General features: G+C 36.7%; 1 protein-coding gene across 4 annotated transcripts in view; it reads left to right on the top strand.

Moving 5' to 3' along the window:
* Positions 1-11,606, top strand: part of GALC (galactosylceramidase) — a 61,472-nt gene extending 49,866 nt beyond the window's left edge. For all 4 annotated transcript variants that reach the window (XM_003832737.6, XM_003832736.6, XM_034937962.2 and 1 more), the window contains 3 exons: positions 3,025-3,188; positions 4,604-4,680; positions 9,743-11,606. In XM_003832737.6, coding sequence (XP_003832785.2) covers positions 3,025-3,188; positions 4,604-4,680; positions 9,743-9,889 — 388 coding nt within the window. In that variant the 3' untranslated portion in view covers positions 9,890-11,606. The remainder of the gene's footprint in view (positions 1-3,024; positions 3,189-4,603; positions 4,681-9,742) is intronic.
* The last annotated feature ends 9,427 nt before the right edge of the window (positions 11,607-21,033 follow it).

Raw genomic sequence — 21,033 nt, 5'->3', positions numbered from 1 at the left:
AATTTAGGATGACATTTGTGGCTTGTGTTTTTACACAGAATTTCTGCTTGTCCCATTGTCTCTGAGGTGGAAACTTTACCTAGATTTTCCGATTATGGCAATGGAGTTCGTGGCATCCTTATTTATGACTGATGGTCTTATTGTAAGTCCAGTGGCTGGGTTTAAGTGTCCAAGGCTTGGGTCTCATTGTTTTGATCTCCAGTTTTGAAGTCGCCGTATAGGAAACTTTTTTTTCTGTGACATCCCCTATACCCCATGCACTTGAATACCATAGAGGGCTCTTTCTAAACTCAAACTCAATCTTATTTCTGGCTGGGTCTCCAAAAAGATTGAGAAGCCCCTTAATTGTAGTATAGAAGTGAGATATAACACCATCCAAAGATTTACTCCCCCAAATCTTCATATATTTGAATCTTCATATACATCTTCACAATTTAAATAGCAATACTCAGTTTTTACTAGGATCTATTGCAGTGGGTAAGGAGGTGGGGACGAGGGATGAGGAAGGGTATAGAAGGGAAGAGAGTGACATATTCTGAAAGGAAAGGAACCAGGAAGTTGCAGTTTTGCGTGTCAAGAAAGGCCTGCCTTCATCTTTCTGAAGCCCTGTTTTCATCATGTTATTCCCCTGCTCAGGAAGATGCAGTGACTCTCTCCTGCTACCTGTGTTTTCCACTTCTAGGCTTGATTTCCAAGACCCTTTATAATTTGGTCTCATCTATTATGTGTTATTTTCCAGTACTCCACCCTCTATTTGAGGCAGCCAGATCTGCTCAGAGATCCACACAAATCCCTTGTTCATTTCTGTTGTCTGGCTGCTGTGCCCACTTATTGTGGGAAAAGGAGGGAATAAAAATTGGGTAATAGTAGGCACTTTGATGGATTTCCCACACAACCACTTTATGGTGGAGATATCATCGTCCCCACCTTGCAGACTGAGAAACTGCATCTTTGGAATAAGATTTACCCAATATTTCACTTGTAAGTGGCAGAACCAGGGCTAGAAGCCGGGTCTGTGTGACTGAGTAGCCCATTCTCTTTGGCGTACATCTCACAGCCTCATTTTAATCATCTTCTTCCTAAAGGTAGGAAATGGGAAATTTGTTTAGTTTATCTGTAGTGCTATTTTAGTAAATCTGCTCTCGATGTGTGCACACTACTCACAGTTTTTAGACTTGTGTTTTGAGTAGAACTTCCTCTCTTATACCTAGATTTAGTAATTTACCAGCACAGTAATTTGATTATATGGGATAGATTGTACTATAACTGGCTACTTCTATCTTGATAGTGAGCATTGGTTGGAATCCTTTAAAGACAGTCACAAAATTACCTTTCCCTGCACACAGCTGAACTCTCTTTGATCAAATTTGCCTTATGTATTGGCTAGTTTTTGTTCTTTCAGCATTACTGAGAGATTGTGGCTGTGGAAGAATAAACCACACTTTTATTCCATTTCATTCATTATCTGTGAAATTGCCTGGAAAGTTCTGATGCAAGAATCACTTATTCTGGAATGTGGTATATAGAAAAGGAAAGTTTGATCTTCTCTCATTCCAACTCTAAATAGAATAATCTTATGGTGCTGATGGTATTTGTAGCACTTTCAAACTTCTGATGAACCAGAAAGGAGGTAAGGGATGTAAGTACCAGTGTTGATTGCCAGTGGTTTCATGCTGGTGATAATCTATGGAGAGAAAACTCCCTCTGATGTCAGAGGACATACAAGAGAGACTGGGCTTGAGTTACTTAGCATTTATCTTCCTGTAAAGTAGTCCAGCTCTGCTTAGATAATTAAGTGTGGATTGTCCTCCCTGTGTAGCTGATGTAGGTACTTCTGTAATATTTTCCTTTATGTAGTAAAATTTCACTGTGCAAAATTCACTGATAAGACACAGAAATGTAAAAGCCACATAATTCCAGATCTCATTCCCGCCAGCCCATTTCCAGAATGGATTTCTTGGTGTTTCCAGTTTTATGTGAGATATATTGCTTGATTTATGACTTGGTTATGCGCAGGCTTTCTTTTTCTTCCCACTTGCAGTTAGATACTGAGTAGGAAGTGAAATATTTTCAGAGATCATGTTGGTTTGGGGTGGTTGTAGCATTCCAGAAGGAAAGTGTTGTACCTGGTAGCATTTGTAAGAGGAAACCTGGAGGAGAGCTCACTGTAAAAGCTCTGGTAGTCCCTGGACAGCTGAATCTTTTCCCATCTTTGATAGACTGCTGTGGATCAGTGAGCCTAGAACCAGGATTTTATTGCTTCCTTATAGACAGATACTTCATAGGGGAAAATGGTCCTCAAAGTGGCATTCCTGGACGAGCAGCATCAGCATCACCTGGGAACTTGTTAGACATGCACATTCAAGGGGCTGCCCCAGATGTACTGAATCACGCTGTGGGGTAGGGCCAGTGAACTGAGTTTAAGAAGCCCTCCAGGTGATTTCAGTGCTGTTCAGGTGTGAGAAGCCCTCCTAGAGAGTCAACTCTGTGGTCTTTGCAGAAAAATAATTTTAGATCTTTTCTTCTGGAGTTTTAAAGTTTTTTTAGATTTAAATGTAAAAGTTGGCCCCGGAATAGCTTATGTTCTCCCAAAGGCTCCTAGCATTGCCTTCATTGCCTCTCTTTGTTGATGGAAGTTTGAATAAACATTTTCCCTCAGAATTGTGTGGAACTTTTTACTTTTTAATGTGTTCATAGACAATAGTGGCATTTTAAAATATTGTATTCTTAAGATGAGAAGTTGTTTTATTGTAGAAAAAATATTTTCTCAGGAAACTTAAAAATCATAACTGTTATTGTCCAGTAATCATTGAAAGAGGCAATGAAATGACTTAAGTCATGTAACATTTAAAACTGTTGTCAATAAAGATTCTTGAAGCCCATCTCTGCTACAGGCTTAGACTTAGCAAATCACATTCTCACCTCAATTAGAAGTTTGGAAGCATGTGCTGTGAAATGACATATCTGTACTATGTTACAAAGGGCATATTTTAAAGAGTACTAATCAACTGTTTTATTTTGCAGGACCAATCTGACTATAAAGTGTGATGTTTACATAGAGACCCCTGACACAGGAGGTGTGTTCATTGCAGGAAGAGTAAATAAAGGTGGTATTTTGATTAGAAGTGCCAGAGGAATTTTCTTCTGGATTTTTGCAAATGGATCTTACAGGGTTACAGGTGATTTAGGTAAGTGACTTTTTTTTTTTTTTTAATAGCATATGACTTATGGGCTATGTTATTTTGAGCACCTACTTGTTATTTGTGGGAGTGATAAAAAGAATTCAACCCAAGGTGTTTGGACATCTAATTGGGAAGGGATGTAAGCAAATACCAAATAGTTTACAATTATAGAAAGTTATTTAATTCCTAGAGATGGGGGCAGCTCTGTGGAAGGGAAAATAATTGTAAAAAGCTTTTAAGGGTATTGTAGAGTTGAACTGGGCTGTGAGGATAGGATTTGCATAGATAGTATCAAAACCATCTGAGGTAGTGGTGGTAGGGAGAGAATGCTCAGGAGGCATCATAAATAAAAGCAAGAGTATAAGACTGTTGCTGCTGTACCTATAGAAATATAAGGAGGGGAATTGATCGGCTTAAAATGGAAAAATCTCATTTTTGAATTTAGTTAATACTTGAAAATAGCTTGACTTTTCTCAGTCATCTTTACAGCCCTTGTGTTAGGTAGGATAATATTTTATCCAGAATAGATGCTTCAAATATGTTCAGATTGAACTGTATCCACTTCAGATTGGTTTTGATACACACCACTCCTTTGAAGCTAGACCTTACTGGTAGTGACTTTTCTTGATTCTCAGTCTCTTGACTTTCGTCTTACCTTAATTTAAAAATATCTCTTTTATAGTTTTCTGCTCTTTGCTTTGACTCCATAAATAAAATAAAAATTAAAGAGGAAGTAGGTAGTAAGGATATTAGAACAAGAGTTACATATTCATAGCATTACCAATCTGAACTTACCTCAGTGATATTGAAATCGAAAACATAGAACCAGTGAGGTTAATTGAGTTGCCTAATGACTCAAAGCTAGTTAGTGGCAGAACTGGAACTAGGAATTTAAATCTGTGTCTGCAGTCCCTATTGTCTGTTTTAAACCGCCTACTTGAAATTTTGTCCTGGGGTTCTCATAGGCACTCAAATAACACTAATTCCAAAAATTAACTTATTATTTTCTCCCTCTAAGTTAATACTATTACCATGTGACCAATTAGACTGGCTGGACATTTTATATTCTGTCTCTCTTGTCTTCCATATTCAATCCAGTCATGTATAAATGTGTACTTGAACTACAGTTGCTAACACCTCATACTATCACTTGTTTTTAAGTTTATTTCACTGGTTCTGTTGTGAGCTCACATATAGTATATGGCTCAGAGTAGGATCTCAGTATATGCTATTAAATGCATGGCTAAATGAAAAATGTTTTGGCTTAACTCAGTTGTAGATCTGGGAATGAAGGGACATAGCTCTCTGTTGAGGCTGACTTTACTACATACAGATGCCACTCGAGAACCCCACTGAATTATATGATTCTGTGATTGAGATCTCAAAATTATATCTATTGGGATAATATTTTTGTGTTACAGCTGGATGGATTATATATGCTTTAGGACGTGTTGAAGTTACAGCAAAAAAATGGTATACACTCACGTTGACTATTAAGGTAAGTATTGCTGATTGGAGTCTGGAGGTAAAATGCTCTTTTGTTGTGCATTTCTATAATTTTCTGTTATAAAATAGGAGGGGGAAAGTGTGACATATAATGAAGAGAGACAAAGAATCTGCCTTGGTGCCGGGAAGCCACTCATCCCTAGGATAGTTACATGTGTGAGGGTAACCTATGTGAGAACCATCAGCAGTTGACTTTATCAGGTCACTATTTTTTAAAAAAATTTTATTTTGTTTTTTAAACTGAGGCATAATTGATAAGAGTCAATAATTGAACTATTTTTTTCAAGTTTGCTTGAACCAAGACTGTACATGGAGCTTATAGATGTAAGCAAAGCCATATACATTTATTTTTGATGGTTAAGAATAATTTGGTTTTCAATTATAAGCATAATTTTTAGAAATTGGTTTCCATGAATATTTTAGTCAGAGAAAATACCAGATTAATTTTAGTATAATAGAAATATAAAAATGTTCCTGAGAATCACTGGGTGATCATGAGTTACTGCTCGACAGTGCTTCCAAGGGATGCTGTGCAGATAAATTTTTTGTGTATAATGTGTTGGTCTCTCCCAAGATAGCTCTCTCACAATTTTGTTTAGAGTGCAATAGAAATTAAAAATCAGATTCCAATAACTTTGGAATTTGTTCTCTCAACCACCAAAAATGACAGCACTAATTATTTTTTAGCATTAACAATATGTATATTGAAGATTTGGTTTGGATGTAGCATAGATTATTTAACTATACCACACTAGCCAAATTGTAGCCATTTTATAGCAATTATAATAATATTCACTATTATTGAATTTGAAGATTTTTTCCAAACTCATAGATATGATTTGTATTTCCTTGATAATTAGGGAGCTTGCACATCTAATGTTTACTGGCTATTTGTATTTTCTCTTCTCTGAAGTTGCCTGTTCACTTCTTTCTTCATTTTTCTATCGTGTTGTCTTTTTCTGGCAAATTTGTGTGAATTTAGTATGTATTCTGGATAGTAACCCATTGTCTGTTACATACGTCACAACTATGCTCTTTCCTCATGTGTATTCTAATTTTGCTTATGGTATTTTTGATGATTGTAAGTTTTACATTTTGATACTGTCAAATATTTCACTTTTTATTCATTGCTTTTATGTTTCATGTTTTAAATAAGGCCTTCTTGTTTCTCAAGGTTAGGAACATTTTTCCCCCAAGCTAAACAAAGTTTAGGATTTATTTTTATGTGTAAGTCTTTAATACGTCAGAAATTTACTTGTGAATTGTAAGGGGAAGTATTGAATATAATTTTTTAAAAAATGGATAGCCATCATTTATTACAATGGACTATCCTTTTGCCCATAATTTAAAGGCTACCTTTTTGATGTAACAAATCAGCACATGTGCACATGCTTGTTTCTGAACTTTTTTCTGTTCTCCATATTGATGTTTGTCTATTATTATCCAAAATCACACTTTTAATTGGTGTTCACATTCTAAAAGCTTTGATGATACAGCTACTCCCTTGCTTCCTTCAGAGTTTTCTTACCTGACCACTTGATAGAAAACAGCGCCCCATCTCACTCTCTAACTCCTTTCTGTTGCTTTATTTTTCTCCAAAAGTTTTATCCCAAGCTGACATCACACATATTCTGTTAATTGTTCATGTGTTTTCCTACTCCCTTCACTAGCACATAGCTCCTTTAGTGACAGGCTTTTCTCCATATTCCTCACTGCTGGCTCTGTAGCACCTAGAAAAGTGCCTGACAGCCACGCAGAGCAAGAGTCTGAATAATACTTGGTAAATCAATGAATGGATATCTGGTGGGGCAACTTCCTCATTGTTTCTTTTTCAAAATTATCTTTGCTATTCCACTATATATATTATTCGATTTGACTTTTAAAAAACAAACTTTCAGTTACTTGAAAAATGGTGCTGGTATTACATTAAATTTACACATCAATTTAGGAAAAAATGACTTTTTTTTTTTTTTTAACAATAATGTGTTTCCCCATGAGAGAACACAGGAACAAAAGCATGCTATATTTCACCATTTATTAAGATTTGCCACTATGTCCTTCAGTTTTATTTTTGCAAACTTTTGATTAGGTTTGTTTTAGTAATTTTATGAGTTTTTTTGAAATCATGAATGAGATTTTTTAAATTTTCTTAATTTTTTTCAGGTACTTTTCATACCTGGTTAAAATATCAATAGGATGTGAGGCATCCTGCCTCACATCCTGTTCCTTCTTCTTGACCCCATTCTGTGTCTTGTACTTCTGATACAGCCACTCTTCACTATTTTAGCTGTTTCTTCTGGTGTGTCTTTAATATAATGTGATTCATTACTTTTAAAAATTGGCTCTTGTCTTGCTACTAGGATGGATAGGACTTTGCTGGCTCGCACCCACCTCACTCCCCTACTCCTGTTATTTTGTGTTTCATCAACTATGGGCATTCTGTTTCCTCTTGAATCTCAGCTTTTGCCACATACTCTGAGGGTCTTCTGTAACTATCTGCACTAAAGTAGTCTGTCAGGCACCCATTGTCACCTTGACCTGGCTTAATTTTTACATGCTACTTATCTTTTAGCTCTCATTTTGTGTGTGTGTGCATATCTGTCCATCTCCTTCTACTAGAATATAAGCTCCATAAGAGCAGGGACCTTGTCTTTCTTGTTCATCTTAAATTCCCAGTGCATTAAACAGTATTTGACATATAAATCTTTGTGTAAATAAAAAAAACAAAACATCATCTTCTATGTTGCCCATATTCCAAATTACAGCTAATGTGAGGATTTTGTCACTGACTATCAGTCACCTGTTGAATTCTTCTCAGCACTTGTCAGGTGACTTGTCCCAGTTCTGTTGCATGGTGGGTAGCACAATGGACTTTGAAGTCTACTATATTCTACTTGCAAGTATTTTATATTGCACAGCTTCAATTTTCCCATCCATGACATCATGAAGAACACTTTTCTTATGAAGATTCAATGAGAATATATATATATATATATATATATATATATATATATATATATATATATGTAGTACCTGATATGTGGTAAGCACTTAATGAGTCAAGTTAATATTTTTAGGAGTAGGAGTGTTTGGAACCAGACAGACCAGCATTCATATTTCCTCACTAACACATACTGAGACTTCTAGCAAGTTATTCCACCTCTTTGAGTATCCATTTCCTTATCTGCAAAATGGAGATAACTTCTGTGAGGTTGTTTTGAGGGTTAAATGTGTTTCATTCTTATATTCAACACATTTTTATTAAGCCCCTACTGTATGCACTTTACTAAGTCCTAGGGATACAGCAGCGAACGAAACAGACAAGATTCCTGCTCTCTTAGAGCATATATTCTTCTAGGACAGGGGTTGGCAACTTTTTCTGTAAAGGGCCAGATAGTAAATATTTTAGACTTCGTGGGCCATGTGGTCTCTGCTGTGGCTACCCAGTTCGGCTTTTGTAATGAGTAAAAAAGCCATAGACAATAGACAATAGACAATAATGAGAAAAAAAGCCATAGACAATGGATGTGGCTGTGTTTCAGTAAGATTTTATTTATTAAAAAAAGGGCGGTTGGCATGTAGGTCATAGTTTGCTGAGCCCTATCCTGAGATAATAAACTTGTAAATAAGTTTATAAATGATTATGAAGAAAAAATAGAGTCATGAGATAAAGTAGCTCTGTTACCCTGATTCTCTAACCAGGGAGGTGAGGAAAGACCTCACTGAGTGGGTAGTACTTGAGTGCAGACCTGAATGCTGGGAAGAACAATTTGAGCAGACCAAGTGGCAGGTGCAAAAGGCAGGTGTAGCTGACATTGTGTGAAGAGCAGCCTGGAGGCTGGGGTGGCTGAAGTCTGGGGAGTCAGGAGAGATAAGGTCCTGTTAGACAGGTTTTGTGCTTAATGTGATCTGTGATTTGAGTCCCTTGGCTCGGTGTTAATATTGAGTGTTTGATGGCAGCAGAAGATGTTCAGTAAGCACTTCTAGAGCTGAAGATAGCTGTGCAAGTCTGTAGTAATAGGAATGTGGCTCTGAATTTGGAGCTAGGTGACTTGGAGTGAAAACCTGTGACTTTGAGCTTTAATCTATTAAGCCTCAGTGTTTCCATGCATAAAATAAAAGAACTAAATTAAGGTCCATTACATTATACTTCCAAGACTTAAAAGCAGATTTATTCTGGTTCTTGGCCCAGTGCTTTGAGTTTTGAGCTCTTCACCTTCTGAGAGTAGCTAGTTTTATATGATTGACTGTAGTTAGTATGCTGTGAATATGTGCTCATAAATGTACTATCATAAAGATAATAAGAGCTGAGATTTATTGTTTACCATGTGCCAGGCACTGAGCTAAGTAGAATGGCAACATTCTGAGGAAGGTGTAATTTTTTCTTTCACTGTCAGTGACCAGTAAGTCACACCTTATAGATGCCTCCCTTCTTCCACCCGCTGCACCCTACTCCATCATCACTTTAACTGATGGTTACTGTTTTTCCAACTTAAGGGTAGGAGCTTCATATGGCTTTGAAGTGATATTCTATTCATGGCAACAAAACACAAAAACTAAGGTTAATTATTTTTCTTCTGGCTGGGCAGAGGCTCCTTAATGAAAACCTTAAGGAAGCAATGAGGTAGAAGCAGATGTTTTGACTCCAGCAGTCATGTCTGAAGAGCTGGTGGCTGTTAGCCACACCACTTGTACATGTGACTACTTATAAATAACTTTTGTTAAATTTTAATGAGCTTTTTTCTAAAACTTTATAATAATGCCTGAAAAGTTTTGCATTTTGTTGGTTTTAAATTTTGGTGGAGCACAGGAAATATTGAGGTATTCCTTGTACGTTGGGAACGATTTAAGTAGGTAGATAAAAATTTCTTCCTAGAGTTTTTTTCTGTATTTTAAACTTTTGCTCAAACTTGTGGAATTGTGTTTTGCTGTGGTTAAGTCTTGAGTGAGTAGTACATTTGCTCCACTAAGTAGTGGGCCATACATGATCAAGAAACAGACTTCAGAGGACCATTTTCATATGGTTTCAAGGAATGTGTTTCTTTCTACTCTAGGGTCATTTCGCCTCTGGCATGCTGAATGACAAGTCTCTGTGGACAGACATCCCTGTGAATTTTCCAAAGAATGGCTGGGCTGCAATTGGAACTCACTCCTTTGAATTTGCACAGTTTGACAACTTTCTTGTGGAAGCCACACGCTAATACTTAACAGGGCATCATAGAATACTCTGGATTTTCTTCCCTTCTTTTTGGTTTTGGTTCAGAGCCAGTTCTTGTTTCATTGGAACAGTATATGAGGCTTTTGGGCTAAAAATAATGAAGAGTAAAAGGGGAGAGAAATTTATTTTTAATTTACCCTGTGGAAGATTTTATTAGAATTAATTCCAAGGGGAAAACTGGTGAATCTTTAACATTACCTGGTGTGTTCCCTAACATTCAAACTGTGCATTGGCCATACCCTTAGGAGTGGTTTGAGTAGTACAGACCTCGAAGCCTTGCTGCTAACACTGAGGTAGCTCTCTTCATCTTATTTGCAAGCGGTCCTGTAGATGGCAGTAACTTGATCATCACTGAGATGTATTTATGCATGCTGACCGTGTGTCCAAGTGAGCCAATGTCTTCATCACAAGATGATGCTGCCATAATAGAAAGCTGTAGAACACTAGAAGTAGCTTTTTGAAAACCACTTCAACCTGTTATGCTTTATGCTCTAAAAAGTATTTTTTTATTTTCCTTTTTAAGATGATACTTTTGAAATGCAGGATATGATGAGTGGGATGATTTTAAAAATGCCTCTTTAATAAACTACCTCTAACACTATTTCTGCAGTAATAGATATTAGCAGATTAATTGGGTTATTTGCATTATTTAATTTTTTTGATTCCAAGTTTTGGTCTTGTAACCACTATAACTCTCTGTGAACATTTTTCCAGGTGGCTGGAAGAAGGAAGAAAACCTGATATAGCCAATGCTGTTGTAGTCGTTTCCTCAGCCTCTTCTCACTGTGCTGTGGTCTGTCCTCACATGTGCACTGGTAACAGACTCACACAGCTGATGAATGCTTTTCTCTCCTTATGTGTGGAAGGAGGGGAGCACTTAGACATTTGCTAACTCCCAGAATTGCATCATCTCCTAAGATGTACTTACTTTTTAAAGTCCAAATATGTTTATATTTAAATATACATGAGCATGTTCATCATGTTGTATGATTTATACTAAGCATTAATGTGGCTCTAAGTAGCAAATCAGTTATTCATGTAGGTAAAGTAAATCTAGAATTATTTATAAGAATTACTCATTGAACTAATTCTACTATTTAGGAATTTGTAAAAGTCTAACATAGGCTTAGCTACAGTGAAGTTTTGCATTGCTTTTGAAGACAAGAAGATAAGTGCTAGAATAAATAAGATTACAGAGAAAATTTTTTGTTAAAACCAAGTGATTTCCAGCTGATGTATCTAATATTTTTTAAAACTAACATTATAGAGGTGTAATTTATTTACAATAAAATGTTCCTACTTTAAATATACAATTCAGTGAGTTTTGATAAATGGATATACCCATGTAACCAACACTCCAGTCAAGCTTCAGAATATTTCCATCACCCCAGAAGGTTCTCTTGTATACCTGCTCAGTCAGTTCCTTTCACTCCCAATTGTTGGCAGCCATTGATAGGAATTCTATCACTATAGGTTAGTTTTCTTTGTTCCAGAACATCATGAAAGTGGTGTCATGTACTATGTATTCTTATGAATGGTTTCTTTCCGTCAGCATAATGATTTGAGATTTGTCCATGTTGTGTGATTCAGTGGTTTGTTCCTTCTTATTTCTGAAGAATTTTCCATTGTATGAATATACCACAATTTGTTTCCTCCCCACCAGTTTCTGATACTACAATTAAAACTGTCTACATTTACAATCTTTGTGTCAAATATATTTTTATTTCTTCTGGATGAATACTGAGGAGTGAAATTCCTGGGTCTTATGTTAATTTTATGTTTAACTTTATAAGAAACTACCAAACTGTTTTCCAAAATGATTGTATGGTTTTACACTTCTATCAACAATGTTTAAAAGTTCCAGTTACTCTGCATTCTTGTCAGTGCTTCATGTTGTCATTCTTTTTAATTTTAACCCTTAATTGTGGGTGTATAGTATGTACATTTCTCTGATGACTAAAGCTATTGAGCAGATGTCATGGACTTAATGGACATTTATGTACTTTGTTTTATGTAATATCTATTCAAATATTTTGCTCATCTAAAAAATTCTGTTTTTTCCATTGAGTTTTAAGAGCTCTTTACATCTTCCAGATACATTTTTTTTTTAAAGTTTTGAAAATTATTTTCTCTATTTCTACAAAGAGCCTGATGGAATTCTCATTGTGATTGCATTTAAATTATAGATAAATCTGGAGAGAACTGATATCTGACTAATATGGACCCTTCAAATCCATGAGCAGTTACACCTTTTTAAAAATTTTATTTTACTTTAAGTTCCAGGATACATGTGCAGAAGGTGCAGGTTTGTTACATAGGTATACGTGTGCCATGGTGGTTTGCTGCACCTATTGACCCATTCTTTTAAGTTCCCTCCCCTCGCCCCCCACCCCCCAACAGGCCCTGGTATGTGTTGTTCCCCTCCCTGTGTCCTTGTGTTCTCATTGTTCAGCTCCCACTTATGAGTGAGAACATGCAGTGTTTGATTTTCTCTTCCTGTGTTAGTTTGCTGAGCATGATGGCTTCCAGCTTCATCCATGTCCCTGCAAAGGAAATGATCTCATTCTTTTTTATGGCTGCGTAGTGTATATGTATCCATGGTGTATATGTATCATGTTTTCTTTATCCAGTCTATGGTTGATGGATATTTGGGTTGGTTCCATAACTTTGCTATTGTAAATGGTGCTGCAGTAAACTTATGTGTGCATGTGTCTTTATAGCAGAATGATTTATATTCCTTTGGGTGTATACCCAGTAATGGGATTGCTGGGTCAAATGGTATTTCTGGTTCTAGATCCTTGAGGAATCACCACACTGTCTTCCACAATGGTTGAACTAATTTACATTCCCACCAACAGTGTAAAAGCACTTCTATTTCTCCACAGCCTCACCTGCATCTGTTCTTTCTTGACTTTTTAATAATTGCCATTCTGACTGGCATGAGATGGTATCTCATTGTGGTTTTGATTTGCATTTCTCTAATGATTAGTGATGTTGAGCTTTTTTTCATGTTTGTTGGGTAGGTAAATGTCTTCTATTTGAGTAGTGTCTGTTCATATTCTTTGCCCACTTTTCGATGGAGTTGTTTTTTTCTTGTACATTTAAGTACTTTGTAAATTCTGTATATTAGACCTTTGCCAGATGGATAGACTGCAAAAATGTTTTCTCATTCTGTAGGTTGCCTGTTCAATGTGATGATAGTTTCTTTTGCTGTGCAGAAGCTCTTTAGTTTAATTAGATCCCGTATGTCAATTTTGGCTGTTTCGCAGTTGCTTTTGGCATTTTCATCATGAAGTCTTTGCCCATACCTTTGTCCTCGGTGGTATTGCCTAGATTTTCTTCTAGGGTTTTTATGGTTTGGGTTTTACATTTAAGTCTTTAATTCATCTTGAGTTAATTTTTCTATAAGGTGTAAGGAAGGGATCCAGTTTCAGTTTTCTGCATATGGCTAGCCAGTTTTCCCAGCACCATTTATTGAATAGGAGATCCTTTTCCCACTGCTTGTTTTTGTCAGGTTTGTCGAAGAGCAGATGGTTGTAGATGTGTGGTGTTATTTCTGAAGTCTCTGTTCTGTTCCATTGGTCTATATGTCTGTTTTGGTACCAGTACCATGCTGGTTTGGTTACTGTAGTCTTATAGTATAGTTTGACATCAGCTAACATGATGCTTCCAGCTTTGTTCTTTTTGCTTAGGATTTTCTTGGCTATACGGGGTCTTCTTTGATTTCATATGAAATTTAAAGTAGTTTTTTCTAATTCTGTGAAAAATGTCAAGGGTAGATTGATGGGAATAGCATTGAATCTATAAATTACTTTGGGCAGTGTGGCCATCTTCATGGTATTGATTCTTCCTATCCATGAGGATGGAATGTTTTTCCATTTGTTTGTGTCCTCTCTTACTTCCTTGAGCAGTGGTTTGTAGTTGTCCTTGAAGAGGTCCTTCACATCCCTTGTTAGTTGTATTCGTAGGTATTTTATTCTCTGTGTAGCAATTGTGAATGAGAGTTCATTCATGATTTGGCTCTCTGCTTGTCTATTGTTGGTGTAAAGGAATGCTTGTGATTTTTCCACATTTATTTTGTATCCCGAGACTTTGCTGAAGTTGCTTATCAGCTTAAGGAGTTTTTGGACTGAGATGATGGGGTTTTCTAAATTTAGAATCATGTTATCTGCAAACAGAGACAATTAGACTTTCTCTCTTCCTATCTGAATACCCTTTATTTCTTTCTCTTGCCTGATTGCCCTGGCCAGAACTTCTGATACTATGTTGAATGGGAGTGTTGAGAGAGGGTATCCTTGCCTTGGTGCTGGTTTTCAAAGGGAATGCTTCCAGTTTTTTCCCATTCAATATGATATTGGCTGTGGGTTTGTCATAAATAGCTCTTCTTATTTTGAGATATGTTCCATCAATACCTATTTTATTGACAGTTTTTAACATAAAGGGATGTTGAATTTTATCAAAGTCCTTTTCTGCCTCTATTATCATGTTTTTGTCTTTGGTTCTGTTTATGTGATGGATTGTGTTTATTGATTTGCATAGGTTGAACCAGCCTCGCATCCCAGGGATGAAGCCAACTTGATCGTGGTGGATGAATTTTTTGATGTGCTGCTGGATTCGGTTTGCCAGTATTTTATTAAGGATTTTCATGTTGATGTTCATCAGGGATATTGGCCTGAAGTTTTCTTTTTTTGTTATGTCTCTTCCCAGTTTTTGGTATCAGGATGGTGTGTTGTACAGTGAGTTAGGGAGGAGTCTCTCCTTTTCAATTGTTTGGAATAGTTTCAGAAGGAATGATACCAGTTCCTCTTTATACCTCTGGTAGAATTTGGCTGTGAATCCATCTTGTCCTGGGCTTTTTTGTTGGTAGGCTATTAATTGCTGCCTCAATTTCAGAACTTGTTATTGGTCTATTCAGGGATTCGACTTCCTCCTAGTTTAGTCTTGGGAGGGTATATGTGTCCAGAAATTTATCCATTTCTGCTAGATTTTCTAGTTTATGTGCATAGAAATGTTTATAGTATTCTGTGATGGTAGTTTGTATTTCTGTGGGGTCAGTGGTGATACCCCTTTATCATTTTTTATTGTGTCTATTTGATTCTTCCCTCTTCTTTATTAGTCTAGCTAGTGGTCTATCCATTTTGTTAATTTTTTCAAAAAACTAGCTCCTTGATTCATTGATTTTTTTATAGGGCTTTTTGTGTCTCTATCTCCTTCAATTCTTCTCTGATGTTATTTCTTGTCTTCTGCTAGTTTTTGGATTGGTTTGCTCTTGCTTCTCTAGCTCTTTTAATTGTGATGTTAAAATGTCAATTTGAGATTTTTCTCACTTTCTGATGTGGGCATTTAGTGGTATAAATTTCCCTCTTAACACTGCTTTAGCTGTGCCCCCCAGATTCTCGTATGTTCTCTTTGTTCTCATTGGTTTCAAAGAACTTCTTGATTTCTGCCTTAATTACATTATTTACCTAGGAGTCATTCAGGAGCAGGTTGTTCAATTTCCATGTAATTGTGTAGTTTTGAGTGGGTTTCATAATCCTGAGTTCTAATTTGATTGCACTGTGGTCTGAGAGACTATAATTTCAGTTCTTTGGCATTTGCTGAGGAGCAGTGACACCTTTTCATACATTAAGTCTGTAATTTCTCTCAGCAGTTTCTGTAGTTTTCAGCATACAGATCTTGAAGATGTTTTTTATTAAATGTATCCTTAAATAGTTTATGTTTTTGATGCTATTGTAAATAGTGTTTATTATTTGTTACTCATACATAGAAATACAGTTGGTTTTTGTATATTGACCTGCAATCCTGCTGCCTTGCGAAATTCACTTTTTAGTTTAGCTTTTTTTGGGTAAATTCTTTAGAATTTTCTACATATATAATTATGTCATCTGTGAATATAGACAATTCTGCTTCTTCCTTTTCAATATTTCTGCTGTGTTTCTGATGCTTTTGTTGCCTTATTGCACTGACCCGGACTTCAAGTACAATGTTGAGAAGTGGTAAGAGCAGATGTATCAGCCTTGTTCCTCATCTTAGGAAGAGTCTCTTTCACCATTAAGTGTGAAGTTAGTTCTAGAGTTTTCTTTTTTTTTTTCTTTTTTAGATTCCCTTTAGGGATTTTTTTTCCTACTTCCTGCTTGCTTATGAATGAGTACTGAATGTTAAATGCTTTTTTTCTACATCTAATGAGATAGTTATACTATCTTCTTTATTATGTTAATGTGATATATCACATGGTTTGATTTTCAAATATTAAAGCAACTTTGCATTTGTGAGATATGTCATTACCAAGTGGTCATGTTACCCTGTTTATGTACTGGCGAATTCAATCTGCCAATATTTGGCTAAAAGTGTTTGTGTCTGTGTTCCTGTGGAATATTGATCTAGTTTTATTTTCTCCTAATGTCTTTATCTGGTTTGGTGGCAGGGTGATACCTCATAAATTCAGTTTGGAAATGCTGCCTCCTCCTTTATTCTCTGAAAGTTTGTGAGGTTCTTAAATCTTAGAATTCATCAGTTATATCAGTCAGGGTCCAGTCAGGAGACACAAACCATGCTAGGACCAATCTAATGTTAAGAATTATTAACTAGTAATGAGATTAGCAGCTAAGAGGTAGAGAGAACTCCAAAGAATACAGGAAGAGCAGATGTAGAGACCAGCCACTTCCTAGGCCGGGGCAGAGTAGTCACAGCGGGAACAAACTCGGAAGAGATCCTCCTTACATGGCTGAGGCTCAGATCTCAACTGCAGATGATATAGTGTTGATATAGCGTGACCCTGGAATGGCCTAGAGTTTGCTGAGATGCTGTGTGCTGGGGCTGGCAAGTGGGAAACTGTCTTCTGGGCTATGTGTCAGACTCCTGGGGAAGCTCCTCCTAAGGCGCTGCTGAAACTCACTAGGAAACCACCCTTTGTGGTGCTGGTGAAACTTTCTGGGAAACCACCTGTAGGATTGTTGATGAAAATCCTGGCAAAGTAAGTGCCACTGGTTGTTCCAACTCCTACTGGAAGAGGTGCTTCACTGGGTGTCCCAAATGCTGCTTGCTAGTAGCCACATGCCACAGAAGCAGGAAGGAAAAAGCACACTGGGACAGAGAAGAGAAGCTGCTTCCTCCTGCAGTGTCTTTATAACCTTCACTGATAAAGCTTAAGTATGCCATCTGACACAGGAGAAATGTTGGCAGGACCCAGCTCCAGTATCATAAAGCAGGTCAAACGAGTGGGTTTGAGGCTGAGAAGATTTAACAGATACAGGGATATTCCAATTTTTCTTTTCTTTCTTTTCTTTTTTTTTTTTTAAGAGTCTCACTCTGTCTCCAGGCTGGAGTACAGTGGCGCAGTCTCAGCTCACTACAACCTCTGCCTCCCGGGTTCAAGTGATTCTCCAGCCTCAGCCTCCCGAGTAGCTGGGATTACAGGTGCGCACCACCATGCCCAGCTAATTTTTGTATTTTTAGTAGAGACGGAGTTTCACCATGTTGGCCAGGATGGTCTCGATCTCCTGACCTCGTGATCCACCCACCTCGGCCTCCCAAAGTGCTGGGATTACAGGCGTGAGCCACTGCTCCTGGCCAATTTTTCTATTTCTTATGTCAGTTTTGACAATTTGTCTTTTAAGGAATTTGTCAACTTCATCTAAATTGTCTTAATTTATTGGCATAACATTGTTTAAAATATTCCTTTATTTTAATATCAATAAGACATTCCTGATATGGCCAATTTGTGCTTTCTTTTTATCTTTATTGGTCTAATTAATATTTTGTCAATTTTATTTATTTTTCAAAGAACCAGTTCTAAATTTCTTAGAATTTTTTTTTCTGTTTCACTAATTGCTGCTTGTACCTTTATTATTTAGTCTACTTTCAGATTAAATTTACTCTTATTCTAGCTTAAGATGCAAGCTTAGATCTTTGATTTTAGACTATCTTTTTTTAAGTATGTAAACATTTAACACTAAAATTTAAACATTTATTTAGTTGCATCTCACGTATTTTAATATCCATGTTTTAATTTTCATTCAGTTCAGAATGTTTTCTAAGTTATCTTGTACTTTTTTGACCTTTGTGCTAATTATTGTAGAAGGTCAATGTTTAATTTCTAAGTATTTGAAGATTTTCCAGGTGACTTTTTGTCATTGATATTGAAACTTAATTCTGTTGTGATTAGAAAATATGTTGTGTTTCATTTCACCTATCTTAAATGTATTTAGACTTGTTTTATTACCCAATTTATCTTAGTGTACCCGTAAAAATAATTTGCCTTCTGCAGTGACTGGCTGTAATGTATTACACATATTAATTAGGTCGTGTTAGTTGATCGTGTTGATGTCTATAACTTACTGATTTTCTCTCTACATTTACTGTTAATTACTGAGTGAGAAGAGTTAAGCTCTCCAAATACAGAAAATATGTGTTTTCTATTTCCCTGTTCAGGTTCAGTCTGAGAGGTTGATTCTCCTGGGGCATTCTAGCTCTAGTCTAGCCCTGTTCTTAAGGCGTGGAATTCCCTGGGAGCTGAATGAGTTCTCTCCACTATATTTGTTCACATCTTAAATATCTTCTAGTCCTGTGATAATTTTGATAGTTGTTCAGCTAACACTTTTCTGATTATTCTTTGTCTGGCCCATGGGCTGATTATTCTTTGTCTGGCCCATGGGCTTTCACACTGTGAATGTTTAGCTTAGTTTAGGGCTAAAGACACAAATAGACCCCCCTCTGAGATTTCTGAACCTCTTTTTCTGCATAGCACCCTTCTCTTAGATACTCTGCACTGCAAATTTCAGGTGCTGCAGCCTCTTTGAACTCTGATCTTTATCTCCACAGCTCCACAAGACCCATATACTCTGTATTTCCCCTCTCTGCCCTGGAATCTGGTAAGTGGCTCCAGACAGAAATGGGGGATCACAAAATGCACCTCATTGATTTCTCTGTTTTTCTCTGATCACAGTACTGGGCTTCCTGCTGTCTACTCTCTGAAACTGTTGTTTACAGTGGGAGGACTGGTCCAGTTTTAGTTTTTATTCCCTCAAGGCTGGACATGGAACTCTCCATTCATTTACTTGAATATCTGGCCATCATGACCCTTTTTTAATTTTTTAGAGACAGAGTCTCATTCTGTCACCTAGGCTGGAGTGGAATGGCACCATCATAGCTCACTGCAGCCTCGAACCCCTAGGCTCAAGCAGTTATCCTGCCTCAGCCTCCTGAGTAGCTAGGAATTACATGCATGTGCCACCACACCTGGCTAATTTTTAATTTTTATTTTTTGTAGAGATGGTGTCCTTTTCTGAAATATTTTGACACTAAGACAGATAGTCCCCAACTTATGATGGTTCAACTTAATGATTTTTCAACTTTATGATGCTGCAAAAATGATACACATTCAGTAGAAACTATACTTCAAATTTTGGCCTTTTCCTGGGCTAGTGATATATGGTACAATACTCTCTCCTGACACTGGGCAGTGGCAGCAAGCAGTATCTCCTATCAGCCATGTGATCCTGAGGGTAAACAACAGATATTCTATAGTGTACTGTGTTGCCTTGTGTTTTTTGAAATGACTTTGCCAGCTACAGGCTAATGTAACTATCCTTAGCATATTTAAGGTAGGCTAGGCTAAGCTATGATGTTCATTCAGTAGGTTAGGTGTATTAAATGCATTTTCAACTTGATATTTCAGCTTATGATGGATTTTTCTGAATATAGCCCCATGGTATGTCGAGGATCATCTGTGATTTGCACCACATATTCATCATCGTGCTTTAGACCCTGTTTAAGCTGTTAGCTTAATCTCAAGTAGCTTTGAAGTATTTGGATATAAAGACTGTCATACTTCTGCATTCCCTGTGTTGCTGCACACATATTAATAGGTGGTCATCAAGGACTTGATGTTTGATTAGACAGGCTGTACTGGTAGATGGCTACCAGTAACCGTGAATTGTATTAATTAAGTAGACTCATCAGAGCCTCTAAGTGAAACCACTTTGTAAGTGGCCAAAGTTACTTTACACACCAACAGCAACACCTGGAAAAGCACTATGGTAAAAGCACTGAACTTGAGTCCTAAGATCTAGGTTGAATGCCAGACCTGCTGCTTATTTATCTGACTTTGGTTGAATCACTGAAGTTGCTCTTTCTGTAAAACAAAGAAATTAGCCTGGATAATCACTGAGACACCTTCCAGCTCTTACTCTGTAATGCTGATTTAAACATTTGTATTTTTGAAATTTAATTCAAATATTTAACTAGGCTAGAGTTGCTTACCAGAAGAGTTTTTTTTTTTTCTTAATAAGATTTGCTGCCTATTGTTTCCCACAATGAAAGATGACCAGACAGTGCCTTGTATGTTTACACCTTGGTCAAATGGCTTCATCAAATGAAATTATTTTGCAAATGATTTAACTTCATTATATATATATATGTATATATATATATATGTATGTGTATATATATATGCTTTATGGCAGATTCCATTCCTCTATACATGTGACCTGCTTAAAAAGGACCATCTTTTATTATCCTCACAGGTCTATTGGTATTATTTTAAACTATGGGGGCCGGGGGGTCGAAGCATTGTGATGCGATTTACACCACTCCAAATCACGAAGGCATGATTTAGAAATCATGGTGTTCTACAGTCTTTGCTCATAGGTAGATTTCTTCCTTATACTTGATTTTCTTCTGTTTCGTTAGTATTTTACATTCACTTGAAAGAAAGCCTGGCTTTCTTGGTCAGGAGTATTATAGTTTGATCATGTTATACTGAAAACAGCTCTTCTGTTTAAGTCCATAGATAATTTGAAATTGTTCTGAAGTGTTTCCTCCCACTCTTCCTCCCACTCCTCCTCCTCTGTCTCCTCCTCCATCTCCTTCCTTCTCCAATAAAACTGAAGTTGATGCTCCATAAAATTGATAATTGCTTTTCAACTAGGAAAAATGCAAACACTTTGAGGGATTGTGAGTGATTGTTGGACAAGATATTTGAAGTGATTTTGTTCCACCAGGTTATTTATAGTTTTCACATTCACTAGGGGAGAAAAATATAGAATTAAGTGACTTGAAAATTATATTGAAGAGACAGTTTATTACTTTCTGCATCTGTTTAACAGATTGCACTGAGTAATGTTTTTG

This window comes from Pan paniscus, chromosome 15 (assembly GCF_029289425.2).
Source record: "Pan paniscus chromosome 15, NHGRI_mPanPan1-v2.0_pri, whole genome shotgun sequence".
Lineage (NCBI taxonomy): Eukaryota > Metazoa > Chordata > Mammalia > Primates > Hominidae > Pan > Pan paniscus.
Note: the sequence above shows the minus strand (reverse complement) of the source record. Positions and strands in the feature narration are given on the sequence as shown.